We start from the raw sequence: 18,959 nt of genomic DNA on the forward strand, positions 1-18,959 counted from the left end.
TATGAGGAAATGTGACATTTTGACATTTTTCTGATGGGATGAAGGAAAAGAGCCAAAATGTTTGATTGTGTAATACTGAATGCTATGGTAATGCACCGTATAAACACTGAAAAGCACATGGAAGAACCTTCAATGCAAAGGCCTGATCATGTAACATTGACTAATGTCTGAGCATGGCAATTACTAATTTTTTTCTTTAACCTATATTTTACAAGGGTTAAAAAGTTCTAATGAAATTACTAATATCTTTTCAATTGAACATAGGACAGTGATTATCATTCCAAAGTCTTTTTACCGTCACATGTTGAAATTTCTATCACATATGCATTGCCACAATGGAGTACAGAGAATATCTTAACACAAGCTGCATGAAATAAAGGGCTTCTGACATTTAAAACACCTAAGGGTGTAAGGGGGTTTCCCACCTTTCACCCAATGTCTGCTGGGATGGGATAAAGGCCCCACTGCAACCCTGAACACGATAAGTGGTATAGAGACTTGATGGATGACATTTACCAGAAGCATCAATAGATACAAGATACTCTGTGGAAGCACATAGTGGCAAATTTGAAGCAAACACAAATGAAAACGTGTGTTTTCTCTGAACAAAAACAACAGAGAAGTGCTGCCTGAGACCAAAATGGTGAGACAAAATAAATACTTAAAATTAACCTAAATTCTACAATCAGCCATTTCTCCATTCACTGAAGAACGACAGTCTGCAGCAACAAGAGGTTATTTAACGAATCGCATATACAGGACTGGACTGGACTGGAGATGTTACAGTGCAGGATGTCTCAGCTGCAGCCTGAATGGACACAGTTGACAAAGTGATGAGGACAGCGCCATGACAGGAAAGAACCGAAAGAAGGGAGGATTTACAAAAACACAGAAGGGATGAGGAGAGAGATGCACTAGCTGAGTTTTAATTCAAGGTTCACTTACCAGAGATAATTAACTTAAAACACTAAGTCTTTCAACAAAAATAATTTAGACCAAAAGACAACACAAATGTTCCTGACGCGTCGCTTTTAACACTCCAGTATTAGTCTCTGTGAGTCAAAGTGAGAATCCTTGTGGATGGTGATCTTTAATGACCCATCTGTGCCCATCTTCCTTGGCAAGTGTACATTTTGGACCCAGAGCAGACAGTAAGAAAGCGAATGAATGAACAGGGGGTGGCAGGCGATAGTAGTGGGGATGAGTTGGCTGCTGTAGCTTCTTACACATTAATTTACACTGAGGAAAGAATACATTCAAGCAGCAAAAGGAGGATGACTCCTTTGTGCGAGGTACGTTTGGCACTGCTAATCCTCTGCCCATCCCTGCGCCCTCTGTTCTCAATCACACTATTTCTTCATCAAGTTAGTCTGCAGGTCAAGCTGTAGCCTGATATCAAGCTGTAGTCTGTCAATGTGTCATCCCTGCTTTCTCTATCAATTCATGTGATGCTTGGGGCCGGGTGAGCTTTCCTGCAGAACCAGACGAATCTAATCCTCGTGTTTCGATCAGCAGGAGTCTTTGGTTCAGAAGGCACATGTGCACATCTCTCCACCCTCTTATATCTTGTTTTAAAATAATCTCCTTTGATATAAAAACTCCGGCAGTGTGCAGGCCTGGACTCTATGGGTTCTTTCTCCTCGAGTTAATCCATTTCCCAACTTCTTCTATTGTAGGACTGTTGGGAAAGGCAGAAGGAGACTGTGGGTGGGTGTAAACTCAGATACCATTGGTCAGGTCTGTGATGACTTTGGCCTTCACCAGCTTGCGGAGGAACTCCTTCTCCTTGGCTATGTTGTGTGTCCAAGACTGTGGGAGAATGCAAGGAAAAAAAAACAAATTCACAATGTAGAAAGATGCAGCAAGAGGAAATATTCAACATCAAAGAAAAAAAAACATTGCTACAAGCACTGAGCTACAAGTCTGTATGTTACAGTAAACTGAGACTGGAGTAGTCCCAGTGTCTATACGTGTGGGTGTATGCATATATATCTGTAAAGCCATGCTGGGTCAATTGTCCTCCCGCTGTGCTATGAGGATTGAGTCTAGGATGGGTCAACATGTAACTGGAGCCAATGGTTCCTGTGTGGTGCTTTGGGATGGAGGCACAAAAAAGCAGCCAGCAAGCAAATTAAGGAGGCAAAACATACAGATACAGAAGAGAATATGAGAAAGAAAAAAAAAAAGCTAGGCTGAGCCTCGCAAGATTCAGGCTCAGTTCAAGATGATCAGACAAGACTTTTCACATACAAGAGCTCCTTTAATCTATTGTTAATATAAAAACAATGATCATAACAACAAAATGTGGTAAATAAAACAACAACCGAGGATTATCTGATAGGATTTTATGAATTTTTTTGTATCTTATCAGTTTTCCGTGGAGCTCTAAAGTACCCATCCAGACAAGAAACAGGCTGTTTTTCCACAGCCGTGGAATAATATGTGGATGATTTCACGGCTCAGCGGCGGTGTAGTTCCAGAAAAATCAAACAACTCCAGGGACTGGCAGTGGTTAAGTGTTTCAAACAAAAAGCCCGAAGTATTCCCATTAATTAGACATGTGCGGCTGATGATGACAATGCTGATGAAGATGATAATAATAAATGCCAACGGTTTCACTGGGAGTTTAGACTAAGGTTATCATCATACTGAGCTCATGGTTTACACATGTCAGCACATGGGTGACATCTTTGATTCCACAGGGCTTCAGTGTAAACACCGAGAAGAGGACTTGACTGATGGTGGGGGGAGACGTCTATCATGAGGGGGTTCAGAAGACCAGCAGTTAGCATGTCGCTACACTGACTGATGAAAGACCAGTGGCACTTCAGTTTAGGAAAAAGACCCATTCAAATTCAGGGTTTTTCTCTTCATTTTTCCCTGTACCAATTTCAGTTTAGTTCTCTTAGTTTTAAATGAACCTTAACAGTTTTTATTAGTGGGATTACGGCACAAAATTTTATTTTCTTCAAGCTTTTAGCTTTCGTTTACATCTTCATAATTGTTTCCATTGTCTCTGAAGGCAGAGGAGCACAGCAGAAGTTCAAAATGTGTATTTTATGATAAACACCCTGTGCCTCATGTAAACACAAAGATTAATGTTCATGTAAGCATGACTAAGCAGATATATTTCTAAGCAGGTTTAGTAGAGTAAAATGAAAACTTTTATTTTGTTGTAGATCAGTCCAGTTCTATTACAATTTTGCATTTTTTGTTTGCCAACTGTTTTATTCTGTCTATTTTTCAGTAATAAATGTGTTGGACATACAGTCAGGTGCTGTCCATGATATTATAGAAAACAAGACACTAAACATTACAACCTATGTCACTGTCTAGCTATAAGCAATCTCAGAAATGTATGTATGTAGATAAATAAAAAGCGGAGAAAAGTTCAATCCATGCACATTTCTTGGAGCAATGTTACCATCAGCCCAAATCTGACTGCTTTGTAGAGAATGCATTCTGGCTGTAATTCAGCTCAAACCCCCTCCCTCACTCTCCTCCACAGGACTGGTGGTCCCTCCTCATCAAAGATTACACTTATTTGTTTCTCCAGTTATTCCTCAGACTGTTGTTCTTGTTAGCCTGGAGAGAAGGTCCCACCAGACTCCACTCAAAGCTCTGGCAACGTAAGAGCTCCTTGATTATTTGATAACTTTGCAGTGAAATGAGTGTTGTGCTCAGATGTGGAAATACTCACCTCTTTAATGGCGGACATCTTGACACTCTCGTAGTAGTGCAGAGGTGCATGAGGTGTGTTCATGTCGTAGCCGAAACCAGCCACTGCCACCTCGTCACAGTTATGCAGCGCCATCGTTATGGCAACTGCTCCCAAAGTTGGAATGTTCTGTAGTAAAACGCAAGAGACGCAGGATGTCAGAACTTCAGAGCACACATCTACTCACACACCAGACGCATTTGTTGGTCAACACTTATTTTGAATAACACAGAGAATATTCTGGAGGAAGACTGCTCAGTAATATCCTTGTCAGGTTATTTAAAAACTGATCATGATTTCTGACACTGGTTCTGACACAGTTGTCTCCTCTTGTTCATGTATGAGCTTCCCTGATAGACCAGGGCCTTTATACCTCAGTCTTTGTTCTGCTCCACTGCTGCTAACTGACTTTGAGCACTTAGCGATTATCTATTACCTTTAAGATGCGACCCTTGCAGACCTCTGCTACAACACAGTGATCTACAGAGTCGAACTGTATTTCCTTAGTGCCCTGGGCTGCTAGAGATCTGGGGGGTACAGAGGCAGTGTGTGTGTGTGTGTGTAGACCTTAGAGAACAAGAGAAGGAAAAGAGAGAGAGTGTGTATGAAAAAATTGGGTGTAGAAGAAAGAGTGGAGGGAGGCCCCATTTAAATCATTACCCTGATTTGCAGCCCTCAGGCAAGGTGGAGCTGAACCAGCAGCTGGCCAACCCCCTACTGTGTGTTCTAATACAGATTAATTTACACACACACACACACACACACACACACACACACACACACTCATATACACACTCAACATAAACACTTGAGTAACAAATAGCCCTCGTCATTAATTTTCATGTACATAAACATACACTGCAACGGTCAGCGGAGAGACGAGAAAGTGTTATAAGGAAAGAATGTGCCAAATCACACAACTCGGCAGCTTGAGACGACGCTGCAAACACCTAAGCACAAATGACTAAACACACTCTTGCTTGCATGCAGACACACAAACAGCCCAGATGCCCACATGTTGAACACATGTCCCAAAGTGGAGTTCATGCAGGGGTGTTCTGGTTGCCCCAGAGGGCAGATTTTCACTGATATGCTCCTCATGTCCCTTTCAATATTCTCTTTTATGCAACCATGTACACATACACACTGTGCTGTCTACAGCTTTTCCTGGCTACAGTCTAGTAGTAATGAGAATATTCACTGCACTGTATTTCTATGGGATGATCACAGCACAGTATGTGTCTATGTGCATAACAACACAGTAATTGATTACACAAATACTGAATGGATTCACCCAGAATCCAATTTTGATTTTGCACTTAAAAAGTGAAATGACATTAGCTGGTTTATCAGCTGAATATTTGGATATATTGAAATGCTGGAAAATGTCTGACATTCTAGTTGATCTTGCATATGTCTTACCCCTTTGCCCATTAAGCCATTGTTGAAGGGCAGACCCATGAACTGGAAGGCAGCCTCCTGGATGAAGTAGGGATTGAGGATTCTCATCTCAGTCGGCTCCCGAGGCACAAAATGAGCCACGGACTTCCAGAAACCCTCTGTCCCCCTCTGAATTGAGAAAACAGACAGGGAACAGAAACAGAAATCCAGAGATTAGTCATTGTCAACACAAACATAGGTCTGCAGAGTCATGTGCATAAAACACAAACATGTGACATTCACATGATGACACCTGTGTCACAGCCAATCGCAATTTACCAACCAAACATCAAAGTGAGATTATCCTTTGTAACAGTGACATAAAACATAGAAGTCAACCAGAAGCCAGACCCCAACTACCACTGATTAGGGAAATGGCTTTTGGGCCTTTAATGGACCACGTCAGTAATTACAACCAGCGTGTGAAGGGTGCAGCCTTGCAGCCCTTCTTTGTGAGGGCACAATATTATTATAATTGTTGCATTAATGCATGTGCATTTAGAGTGTCTTATTTCTCAAAGAAATGGCAGATACACCCATCCTATTAAACCAAATCCATTTGTCCTCCTGACTGTAGACCAGGCAACAGAGAGAAATGACAGGTAAAAGTAAGGATTAAGACAATTAAGCTGGTAAAGACGTTTTAGGAGATTAATGTTCAGGAGCAGGATTTACCTTTCCTCTGACTGGGTCAGATGTTTTTTTTTAATTAATCTTTTTTTTTTCCTTTCATTTTGGTTGGCCTCTGAGGTAGATACAGAAAAATTGTGTTAAAGTCAACGCTAATAGTTATTGGAAAAGAAGCTGGAAAATCACAATCCCTCAAACAGTATTCCCAGCCTGCATCTGAGGTTAAATACGGCATTAGACAGGAAATGGTTCAAATCCCGCCTTGACCTGAGGGTGTTCTGTGAGACCTCAGGTCTTTTTACACCAGGCAATCATCATCAGTCGCTAGGGCAACCTGTCAGACAGGCCTGCAGCACCACCTGAATAAAATTATGCAACTCTAATGAAACACGCTTGTTCAACTCGGCCATACAAGAGCAGCCAGCGCCAAATAAAATACAGACACAAACCTATGTACAACGCACATGGATACCCAATCTTGACCTCTGAACAAAATGGAACTGAAAAAAATGACACCTCCAGTAAGTCAGTGGCCGTTTACAGCATTACTTCACCATGATCAACTAAATGAAATTACAGCGAACCAGCAGTGTGTGATTGACTTGCCTGACAGTATGACTTCCTAAAAGGCATTAAGCCAATAGGGTCAGCAGATGTAAATGGGAATCACCTGTTCAAATAGTGAAGTACCCGCCCGGCCGCTTTTGAAACAGCTATACAAGAATCTGTGTGTTTTTGTGTGTGTTTGTGCGTATTGGCAGAGGCAGTAGCAACAAGTCTGCTTGGCTTTGTGGCTTCAACAGCAGCGGCTCTTTTTGAACATGGGCCCGGCTCTGTGCCTCCGGCAAGCTGCAACAGGAACAGCAGCTCATCTCTCCTGTCAACACAGCTTGTGTTTGCCAAGAATCTATTTAGCAGCGCTGTTTGGATGTGTGCACGTCTGTGTATGCTGAATAAAGACAGTGATGCATTTTTTTCTTTATTCTAGGAACGAGAGGAGCTAATGACACACAACACACACCCCTCGCTTTGCACAGCTATGATCTGACATGTACATAGACACAAATGTCACAGGGTGGGGATTGCTTTGAAGATATAGTTGGTTGTGAGAAACGTAAGAGCTATTAGTATGTAAGCATTCAAGTCTGCCAGGAGGGAGGTGGCAGGTACAGTTAGGGGTTTAGGAATGTGGTCAGTTGCTTACATTAAAACATCTTAAAATCAAACCTCCACCAGTAAAGATGGACAGGGAAAGTAACTTTCTGTGAGAGCCAGCATCCATCAGGCTGTTTTCAGCACAGCACTTATATTAACCTCTCCATAGGAGCTGTATTTGTGGGTTACTACCGAGTATGAAGATAAAAAAAAAATAGTGAGTTTAATATGAATTTGGGTTTCCTCTGGGTAAATAAAAGTTAAAAGCAGAACCGTTAAATGACTGTTTAAAATGTCGCACTGTCAGTGATGATCACTGAAGAGCAGAACACAAAGGTTGTAAAAAATAAACTTCAGGGAACAGGAAGTAACGTGCACTGTGGACTGACCGCTAACCCCTGTGTAAGTCTGAATTAGTTTTTTTTTTAAGAGAAGCACCGCTGGGCCAATGGCATCTAAACATGGATAGAGCAGGAAGTTGCAGAGTGGTCCTACACCACTTATTCACTAAGTCCTGACACACAAATGCTCAAAGGTGAACAGAAGTGTGTAGCTTTGGCTGGTTGGACTGTGGTCAGGGAGGAAATGGCTGTTTCCCTTCTCCTGCGACAGCTTTATGGTTAAATTGGTCTGGATTATTAGATTTAAGTGTGTGCGCAAGGCTGTGTGCTCCAATAAAGCACCTGTTAAAACAACCTTGAACTGGGGGACTTAAGTGTTTGCAATGGAAGGAGATAGAATGATGAGAGGTCAAGATCACTCTGTCAGAGGAAGGTAAATTTGGACATTATTCAAGTTTGTGCCAAATTAAGTTAAACATTAAGATTTCCAAAAGTTACCATACAATTCTTTCATGTGAATATGTGAATGAATTGTGTAGGTAATCCTCCAGTCAGGAAACAAAAGAAAAAAAAAAAAAAAAAATCATTAGACAAGAACAACTAGATGTTGTAATTAAAGTGCCAGCCAAACCTCAATCAACAGAAACCAATGTAGAAAAACCTGATATATTATATATATATATATATATAAATATTTCATGTGTTTGATTAATGTTATTCGTCTCATTGCTTGACATATCGGATGATTTTGTCTGCTGCAGCCTCTCATCAGTTATCAGGTAATCGACAGGTTTTTCTCAATTGCACTTTGTCATATTTGATTTTTAATCGATACCTCAACTTTTCTAAGCATAACATTTATGCTTGGCTTTAAAATACTCATAAAAACATAAACTGACAGTCCTTTTACTCTTTTAGGCATCTCAATGTTTTAGTGTTTAGGAGCAAACAAACATGCAAGATAAATAAGGACTTGGAGTAAATGTTACCTATGGTTGTAAGCTAAATTACACCAATTATGCAAATTATGCTAGCTAAACGGTAGATACCAATGAGATTATTTTGCACTTTTTAGCATCTTCCAGCTTATAAAGGTAAACCTTCCATTGCAGACAGTGAGTACACTGTACCAAGTGGGGACTGGGAGATAAGTCTGGAGACTCTGGAGATGAGTCTTTTGCCATAATCCCAGACTCACTCCTATAAAGTATCTGATATTGTCAAGTTACAGGATACTAGTTTGTATCTATAGTATGTAGTTTGTATACTTCTGAAATTAAGACTAAGAGGAGGAAAAGTGTACTGTCATTCATCAGAATGATAGTACACAAGAAAAGGTGGTGGTCAGAGTCTCTTACTTCTCTTTTAACAATGCCTAACCCATATATAGGTAGGCCACACAGTGTACACAGTACAGTTAGGTACTAGTCCAGGAAAAGGTCCGATGCCACTGCTAGATCAAAGCATAACACTAAGCTTACTCCGCTGCCAAGATCACTTGGTTTCTTCTTGTCTGTGTTGTTGACTGCAGCAGTAGTGTTGCTAAAGCTAAGTGTAGTTACCTTGTAATTTTACAGCTGCTGGAAAATCACCACTATACAAATCACCACCAAAGGAGCATAAAGCGCAGGATTAGAGCATGACAATGTCAAAGGGTGAGGAAAGGAGTGACTGAAATCCAAGTAATGTGAAGGATCAAACAGATGGAAAAAGCAATGTGGACAGAAAGATACAGAAGATTAAGAACAATGATAAAAGGTGTACTTAAATGGAAAATGTACAACATTCTGGAAAGACTAAAATAAGTGACTTAGGTTTACCTATGTATCTGTTTTCAAAACATTTAGGTTCAATTACAGTGATGTACAAAGCTGCTACATATATAAGAATGGTAAGAAAATGCTAGTGATGGTGTGAGGTAAAATAGACTGAGCATAAACAAGAGGACGTGCGTTCTTTTCTAGTTGTAGACCTCGGCTGCATTTCTCAAATGTAAATCTGCTTAGATAAGAAACAGCTTGGTTTACAGCCCTGTGTTTATATAGTTTTCATAGTGGTTTGGTTTCAGTTTGGCTTCTAGCACAACTCAATGAAACTTTTCATTTAAACTAAACTAAAATGTGACTGGTGTTGAATGAAGCAGATAGTTCAGTTTATAGCTCCCGAGGGGCTGAGTGAGAAGCGCAGAAATGTGGAGCACAGAATGGGGCTGTTCCATGAGGGGGACGGGAAGAACAAAATGTTTCACATCTGCCTGATTACTACAGGTGGCTTTACAGCTCTTCAGTGTAAACAAACGTAAACAAACTTCAGCACAGGCCACAAATAGTAAAGGCATATTTTCATATCACCAGAAATAGTAAGTGACTTTAAAGTGTTGAACTATTCTTGAGTATTTTCCGGGAAAGTCCCATATTACGGCTGGGCTCTTCGATCCAATAAACCACGGTGTGAGGATGTGGTTGTTTTTGATGTTTATGGACAGGACGAGTCAAACATGGATTCCAGAAGGTAGACTTAGAGCAATTTTTAAAAAAAAAAAAAACGGCAGCCCTGGACTGCCAACTATCACAATTAAGGTTGTCTGGATGTCGTTAGCACTGTGTACATGTTGGACTTTTGAGTTTACAAGTTGCTGTGTCTCACCACATAAGTGCTCCACTGATGAGGAACTGTTTCAGAAAGAATGTTTGAAAAGGAGAGAGGTTTTCCAAAGCAGGTGGTAAATTCTGAGTTGCACAGCAGGGGATTATGGTTTCTTCTATGCAGAGAGGTAAGATTCTGGATTGCTTCGGTTGTTTTATTCCCTTTAGTGTGCAAGGAATGTGACGCATTCCCCAATTTGCCTTCACTTTTCCTGACATACCAAGACCTCTGCCCTTATTGAGGTCATGGTGGTTTCTCTTTTTCTGGCCTCTCAGAGGTGATGTGCTGTGTGAAAACCTTGCCTCCACACTCCCATGATGGCAAACGTAAAAATGGTGCCAACTCTTGACAACACTGGGGCAGACTTGTGTGTGCAGCATGGCCTCTGGATAATTAAAAGTAAAATCTTGGAAAAGCCCACAGCTATTGCCATTGGCAGGACCTGCTGGTCTCTGACTTTAAACCAAATTAGTCCTTTTCGTGACAGATTATGGCATGTAAGAGTCCTCAATAAACTAGTATAAGTACTTAATTACCCAACATTTACTGCATCAGAACATATTACTGAAGGAACCCAGCGTACAGGTCTGAGTGTTAATCATAACAGGCTTGGTGGGTGACTCATTTTTGAAACACAACACTCGTGGTAATCAGTGACATCCGGACCCTATGTTAGTCACTTGGTTCATGTTCACAATCCACGTTTACAAGCATGTAAATGTTTATGAATGCATGTATGCATGCTACTTTGGGCTTCTGCACAGATGTGTTGGCTTTAAAAAAAAAAAAAGGATGATACAGCAATTATTTCTGTCACAAGGTGTGTGTTGAGTTATAGAGTTATAATAAACATTTTTGGCCAAATTCACTGCAAACTGAAAATCCTGGGCGTTACACAGAGTGTAACAATAGGAAGTGTTTCATAACAACCTAACAGGAGTAGTTGATTGGGAAATTTGTCTGTAATATGAAGCAATATGGCTTTAAAATTCTTTGCAGACGTCTAGCACTCTGTAAGATACACAGAATATTTTTAAAATATTGGCTTCATTACAATATTCTGATACTTCTGCATAAGAACTCATGGCTGTATTTCTATTAAAGGAGAGGCAGTCTCTTCCTGAAATTGTCTCCATCCATCATTTATCTTGCTGGCCTGTGGAGAGCAGACAGAGCTCCTGTAAACAAACAGAGGAGATAGAACACCGATACTCCACCTTCAAATCTCGTGTTTACCACCGACTGTATATCCTTCCCTGGCTCTGTTTTGAAATATCCCCACATATACAAACAAGTGCGGCTGTGTGTGTGTGAACCATGAGTGCACAAACCATTAGCACACCGTGCATGAGGGCAAAAATCGAAAAGTGACACATAAGAAAGAAAAAAATATCAACAATCGTGGAAATCATGTTTGAGCCCATCTGTAAACAACATGTAATCGGGCAATCAACCAGGCAGCTGCATATGTGGGGTCGGACTTTTAAAAGTGGAGTGACAGAGTCGTGTCATAATCATGTAGACCTGTGGTTGTGAAGGATTAGGGAAGTCTAAAGCCTTGTCATGCTGCAGTACTGTAATTATAGATATAGTACAGGGGATAAGTGATCTAAAAGGCAAGAGACATTCAGAGAGAGAACTGTGTCGGCAAGCCAAGGATCTGTTCGCAACCATGGTCAAGTTTTCAAATCAGGACTTTTTTGCCATGAAGTTTATGAGTTTGTGTGTGCGTGACAGAGCGGGAAGATATGCATGTGTTTGTGCGAGTGTACAAAAAAACTAAATAACAGATTGGGAAATTTCCTTGCTAATTTGCATTCAGTTCAGCCATCCAAGACTGCGCTGTATGCATCTGCAAAGCCACAATAGTGGAGGACGGATAAGAACATTGCCCATTGGCTGCAGCACAACTGTGTGCTACGCACTAACCTTTTAGAGAAAAAGAAAGACACTTGCTTTCATAACTACAGAAGGAGAGTAAAAAGGTTTTGCATCCCTTCCAGCTGTGAAGGTATAGGTTATTCATAAAAAAAAAAAAAAAAAGTCTGTCACATTACAGCCCAGGGACCCTCTGGGATGGACTAAATGGACAGAGCAAAGGAAGGGAAGGCTTGTTGCTACTTGGTGATGATTTTCTGTTGCATATCCTTCAGTGTGCAGTATCACTCTCTGAACGTCTCTCACTCCTGCATTTATGAATTTATGTTCTCATTGTCTGAGAGTAACTGAAAAAAATAGTGTAAATTGTATGAAAATGTATGAGTCACTGGTTTTGGGACTGTGGGCCTGGGGTCACAGAAGGCACATGTACATACACAAAAACACCTCTTCATGTTTATGTTGCCACTGCATTAGTTGATGTTGGGTGTGATTCAGATACAATGAAGCTACAAAAACCGTCTGTTAACAAGACTTCAGTCTTTTCATGTTGTTGCCAAGATTTAAAATCCACTCGTAAACAGATATTGTTGCTCTGGAAACACAGGTTTAAAATAAGGTAATCATTTCTGCATTTCCTACTACACTCCCTAGTTCTGCACAATACTTATAGATCTACAGTACTTGCATTCTAAAATCTACTTGGCATCGGATTTTAAAATATGAAACTAATTATTTGCTGGCATCTGTGTGTTCCCCTAAAGTCATTTTTAATTGGTAGAATTTAAAATGGTACTAGGTGCGATTTGTCACGTACTGAGAGCACAGATGAAGATATACAAAAGGTCAAAATCCTTCTTGACACACTGACAACACACTCACAACACCACCTACAGTAACAACACCAACAGTGTGAGAGCTCAAAAACAGGCACTAATGAGCCCATCATGTAACTGGGCCAAAATGGTTTAAGCCAAGTGACTGAGCAGCCTCACACCGTGCTATATTCTCCAGGCTCTGACTCTTATTTAGAAAGGCCAAAATTGCATTTGGGTTTTTCTTGAAAGTGTTTCCATTTACTACGTTTTTGTTACATAGAGTATGCCTGATTTTCATTGTTGTCATTGATGGACTGACCTTACTGGCCCTACATTACAAAAAAATAAGTTCCCCAGTTGTGTGATCATTAAAGTTGAGTAAATTGCATAGGAAACATTTACATAGGGTGATATATTGTATTTATGTGATAGCAATTCAATTACAGCAGATGTATAAAAACAAAGACTATCCAGAGGTCAGACATGGGTCTTTTCACATCTGTCACTTCTCTTCTACCATATTATCATCAAGCCTGGGACCAAAAGACAGTCATGATTTTTTTCTTCCTTCCTCAGCAGATCAAAGGGGCTGAGTTGGATGCCAGGGGCCAGATCAATTATCCCAGGCAGCCATTTCCACTGTCCTCTCTGTCTGACACCAGAAAAATCTGGGCCCTATCAAATGCTGAAGAGGCCATCAGCCAGCCAAGCCAGCTATTTTCCTTCATTTTACTCTACTGTTAGCTTCCACTGCTCATTTTCTTTTCCCCAGCTATTATCCCTTTACCCTATTTCACTTTATCCTTTCCATCTATCGCTCCTCTGTTCTCTCGTTCTTTAATCCAAATTCACACCATTAACCCATTAAACTTAATTCTATGCCTCTTCCACCCCCTATTGTAACAGTTTTGCCCTTCGCTCTTAACACTTTATCCCTGTTCTCTCACTCATGACTTTTGTATCAGAGGTCACGCATGGACACATTTATTGAGGAAAGTTATCCTGCGCGTTTTAGCAAGAATATTCGTCTGAATTGCATGCGCTTCTACTTTCAGATGTGTTGCACACATGATAAGCATGGTCAGAATCTATTCTAATATGTTACAATGTAATTACACGTTCGAAGTGAATCGTTTTCCCCTGCCATCATTAGCAGAAGCCTTGTGTGTAAAATGTAAACAAGGCACAGCTACAGTGTGTGTGTGTTGCTCTGTCTCTCATACAGCGGGATAGAAACTCTCTGTTACAGAAACAGAAAGAATAACATATGAGTTTATCCATACAACGCATGCTACTATAATAATTTAGCCGCTGGACTTGTTAGCATGTTTTGGTACTCGTGCCTACAGCCTAAACTACAGTTCGCTAACAATACAGACCCAAAAAGTTACTTGCAATCGCTCTCCAAAAGTAGCTTCATATTTAACCAATGAAATGTATAAGGCTAAATTAAAAACGAAAGATAAGAACTTTCTTACAGTTTTTGGAAGCTTTTCAGCAGACGCGAACATCAGCTCACTGAACACCGGTGGTGACAGCCTGCTTGTCACAAGAGGGGCCCTCACGTGTTCCACAACAACACTTAGCTGGTCACAGATATGCCTGGCTATAAATCGGCCTAATGTGCAGCGAAATGGGCCGATGCCGATTAATTAAAATGTGAAAAAAACGGCCGATTGATCGGTCGACCTCTATTTTGTATTTCGACTAATGTCATCTTGTAGAAATTCCAGCTGCCAGCTGGTCCCTAAAAGTCTCACAGTTGTGCCGGAATATAAAGGTTTCCTGGATTTTAAAAGATCACAAAGGTTCTTCTGCATGTTTTATCATGATTACTATAATTCAGTAACATATATAAGCAGACATTAGTATTGAAGGCTTTTATGCTTTTCTAAACCAAGGAAGCTATTATTCTCCATTAATCTAATTTTAATATTCACCAAATTTGCTTGACATTTTGCATACAGAACGACTTGGCTGTGTTCCACTAGGATAACATCAGTGTTTTTGTGAAACTGTTGATGGAGCATTTGTAAACTTTTCTATTTAGCAATAAACTGCAGTAACGTTAAGAACTCCAACATTTCAGAATCCTGGCTGGATGGAAAAACACACACATTTCAATTCTAAATCCCGGAGCATGACTTAGAAAGTGATGGATACTGATTTACATGTTACATAATACATGGGCTAAAACCCCAGCAAAAACCCTGTTATGGTCCTTAAAATACCACTACCTTTAATATTGTGACCCCCACAAAGACATTTTCTAAGTACTCTTGTTATCCTGGAATTGAACTGACTCAGAATAATCTCAAAGATACTAGAGACTGGTCAGAAAGAAACCAATTAAAGTGCTAACGAGCCATTAAAATGAACACTTTCTGTATTTTCTTCAGAGACAAGAAAAGGGAAAGTCTGACCTTTATGATTAATACTGTAGGTTAAATGACTGTGAATTAAATATGGTATTCACAAGGTTCTAAAGGACAGCCTTACATGGTAAATTAATTCATAATTATTGGTGCGGCAACATAAAAAAAATAACAGATTTAGAGTTGAACAAACTAATTCAGGAGAAAATGACAACATAGCATGAAGTCACTGCTGTCCCAGAAAAGAAAACATAATTTGTGTGCTAGTCATTGGTTTTTCTGAACTGTCTGTTGCACATTAAGCATTTCAAATATTCAAAACATCCCTGCTATAGTGCAGAGTCATATTAATCCCTTTACCAGAATGGCTTACATTTCCAGTGGAAGGAATGCACAGCGGCATGTGATGAGCAGTTAGAATGCTATGTTCTGCTTAAAAAACAGATAACTAAAATATTCAGATATTTATACAAACAGAAGTAGAATATAAGTGAGCTAGGTGCTAACATAGACATCATGTCAAAGAATCCTAAATAAGAAAAGAATGCTGATGAAAACACCAACAAGCAGAATTTAATATGGGAAAAAAATGCTTAAATGAACAAAAAAGGCGTTAAGTGTGTCTGTAGCTAAGTGTTCATGTAAAACAGATGCTTTTCTCATTTTGGATTTGAAATCCCAGTCTAAATGTTTCAGTTGTCCGCTGTGAAATGAATGTCATCATTATCATTGAAAATTGTGACTTCCTTAAAGATTTAAACACAATTCTTACCAATCTCTCCTTGAAGACCATCTGTCGCAGCCACTTAAAATCAAGTGGTTTAAAAGCAGAAAAGACAAAAAGTGAATTTTTCTCATAGCCATCAGCCTTCTGGATAGCTCCCTCTGGATAGGTAATCCTCATGGTGGTTTTGGTCCCTACATCCTTGCTATAACCACTTACTGGTGCTTCATTCAACCTGCCGGCACAAAGAAAAAAAAACTTCAGTGAGTAAAAAGCCCACAAGATGTTGTTTTTAATGCTTAACCACTAATAGACAATGGACTTTGTTTTATTAAATTATAATTATAGTTTCTTATATCTTTGTGATGCCATCTCACCTTACTACAACATCGTAGTCATTAATACGGGAGCCCAGAGACTTGTTGGACAGGATGCCACCATTTCCCACAATGATGCATCGCTTACAGCTAAGACTGGAAGGCACAAAGGTCAGAGGTTAATAATATTAAGAGGTGATGGACAGGCAAACCAGAACCTCCTTATGATGTGTATATTGATGAGTTTTGTTAATTACCTGTCCAGCTCCTCTCCAAGCCTGAAATATTTTGTTTCTTTTAAAATACTATCTATGATTTTTTCTGCAAGAGAAAAAAAACAAACAAACACAGAAACATGAGCAGGACGATTAAGGACAGTCTGTCACCTACACTGCACTGCAGTATACAGTATAGAAAAGTACTTCTTACATGAGCATATTGTGCAGATTATAATATCTCCCTGAACAGTTTATGTATAAATACAATGCTGGATAATTATTTTCTTGGTAAGAAAGGGAGGCTGGTCTCATACAACTTGACTTAAAGTCTCTATATCCAAATGTTTTGTTGTCATCAGACTCAATGATTTTATGTGTTCACTCCTCATGGAGCATTTTAGGATATAAGTGATAAGTCAAAGCTGAGGGAACTGCTCATTTAAAAGATGTCAAATGCCACTAGTGATATAGCAATCCAGGTGGTCTTTGGACAGTTGGAGGAGAGAACACCTCTCTCCGTTTATTCAGTCACAGATAAGGAGTGACCAATCAGCGCTCAGGACTAGGGGTGATGGGAGAAAACTAAGAGGAGTGAATCTGGGAGAAATAGACCGAGGGTTCAGGATGGTATGTGTGTGCATGTAGAAACTCTCCCATAAAAGCACTCACAGAGGAATGTTGTTTTCAAACAAGTACATTCTCTTGGTTAAGTGGGCGATGTAGAGCTTGTCTCCCTGCGTGGCTAGCACCCGTCTGATCGCAGGATGAGGAACGGGGATCTTTAGCAATAGCGAGCATTCCTGCCACTTTCTGTGGGGCATTTTGCTGGAGTCTTGTTTTTTTTTTCACTCTTTCTGATTATTTAAAGGCTTTATACTTATAACTTACTCATAACATCCCAAATTGCCTTCAATACAGTTGCTACCATTCACATCACAATTGTAGTAATCAGAAGCACCAGAGAAGGACCACTTGGGTTTATCTGCTATGACAATGTGACCATCTCTCCTTTATTTGCAACCTACAAACCCACCCAGTGTCTCCTTAACAGAGAAAATAGAGGCAATTTCACTGGCCTCATTACATAATATAATCTCCTTATAGCACACAGTTTGCGAAGGAGTGCCAAGAATAACAGCAAAAGTGGGAGTGAGCAGAAAGTGAGGAGTTTTTAGAGTGGGGCCTCAAAGTAGTTTGTAAGACATACTACAGCCCCATTCACCCTGGCTAACGATCCTAATGATTAACCTGCTACAGAGAGGCGAGCTGAGCAACAGCCCATTGTTTGGATGTGGTGTCGATGTCTGGCGTCAAGCATCACCCTGAACAGCATAAACACCAGGCTGAGGACCACACCTGGATCCAAGCGGGTGAAAAGTGAAAACTCACAATGAGCAGGACTCTCTTCCAGAGGATGACATGGACGCTAATTGTTATAAGTACTCAAGGTAAACATTTCAGCAAAGTATGTCTGGTGGTCGAGCCAGAGACAGATGGCTGTGGGGTCATACATTAGTCCACATGGAACTCTTGAAATGACAAAAATCTTTACTGGCAACAGGGAGGAACAGATGAAGCATCGCATAACACAAACACAGACACATAGCGAAGAGTGTAGCCTAAGTAATACAATAATTGATCACAGATACTGATAACTGAAATATCATCTTAATCATCCACACTACCATCAACAATATAGCTATGGCTAAATTGCATTTCCTCCAGTTTGTTGGGATAAAAACAAAGATATCCACAATGAAACCCCGATGGTGAAGTAATCTTCTAAATTTGTGGATGACTCAACTTCATTCATTTGGTGCAAATAGCACAACAAAGTGCTAATGACATCTCAGGAGCTTCAACACATCACCATCTCCATAAAAAGATTTTACAACATTATAGCCAGACTGTATGACACTAGGTTTTTATTTTACCAAATATTTTTATAAATGCCAACATGCACCTGTTTTTGTTGAAACAGCAAATTACCCCTTCAGTTTACAGACACATTGAAATGTTATCAGCAGCAACTGAGGCAGAGCTCATATAAACAGGATTCTCTGGATATCTTAATGTACTGGTAATTATATTCATAATAAAAGTACACAAAACTTTACTGGAGTCTCCACTTGATCAAGAGCCAATTTCTGACATGAAACTCTTGCAGTAAATTCTGTAGGAAGTAGTTATGTTTCAGTCAACCCTCCAGCCAACAAAGGTGGCAGGTGTCTTTTCATTATGATGGCTGGGATGGACATTTTCAAAGCACTGTACTGTTCTGGGAACTCCATGCAATAGTACTGTGATTATTTGAACAGCCAATATCAGGCTTTGCAAGTATTCATAAACTTCTGTAATCCTGTGCACAACAAATTGGACGGTAATTCAATATCCCACAGAACACCCACATGCTACACACACCATAAATACAGGCAGTGCCCAGCATGAAGATGTACAATATTAAATAAAGCAGCTGAAACTGTTCAGCTCTAAGCTTATGTCTTCAGCAAACTGCACCTTTCCTTCACACATATTTCAAAAAAATAGCCTGAGGTACTTATTCTTCATGCCCTGGCACTGCAAAATTCACTCAATATATCAACAGTTCAGTTTTTCACCCTGAGCTGCGGTGGATGGTGAGATACTATGATTAACAGCCAGCCTAACAAAATGAAAAACAGAAGGAGGCTACTGAAAAC

The 18,959-nt window shown here is 40.0% G+C and overlaps 1 protein-coding gene across 6 annotated transcripts in view; it reads right to left on the minus strand.

The window, feature by feature from the left end:
* Positions 1–272: 272 nt before the first annotated feature.
* st3gal3b (ST3 beta-galactoside alpha-2,3-sialyltransferase 3b) overlaps positions 273–18,959 on the minus strand; it is a 38,012-nt gene continuing 19,325 nt past the window's right edge. For 5 of the 6 annotated variants that reach the window (XM_026313060.1, XM_026313063.1, XM_026313062.1 and 2 more), the window contains 6 exons: positions 16,300–16,363; positions 16,103–16,198; positions 15,774–15,960; positions 5,141–5,287; positions 3,701–3,847; positions 273–1,809 (listed from right to left, as the gene is read on the minus strand). In XM_026313060.1, the coding sequence (XP_026168845.1) occupies positions 1,720–1,809; positions 3,701–3,847; positions 5,141–5,287; positions 15,774–15,960; positions 16,103–16,198; positions 16,300–16,363 (731 nt within the window). In that variant the 3' untranslated portion in view covers positions 273–1,719. Of the gene's footprint in view, positions 1,810–2,225; positions 3,622–3,700; positions 3,848–5,140; positions 5,288–15,773; positions 15,961–16,102; positions 16,199–16,299; positions 16,364–18,959 lie in introns of those variants that run through there. The other variant, XM_026313061.1, reaches the window with a different exon arrangement.

This window comes from Mastacembelus armatus, chromosome 17 (genome assembly GCF_900324485.2).
Source record: "Mastacembelus armatus chromosome 17, fMasArm1.2, whole genome shotgun sequence".
In the NCBI taxonomy this organism is placed as follows: domain Eukaryota; kingdom Metazoa; phylum Chordata; class Actinopteri; order Synbranchiformes; family Mastacembelidae; genus Mastacembelus; species Mastacembelus armatus.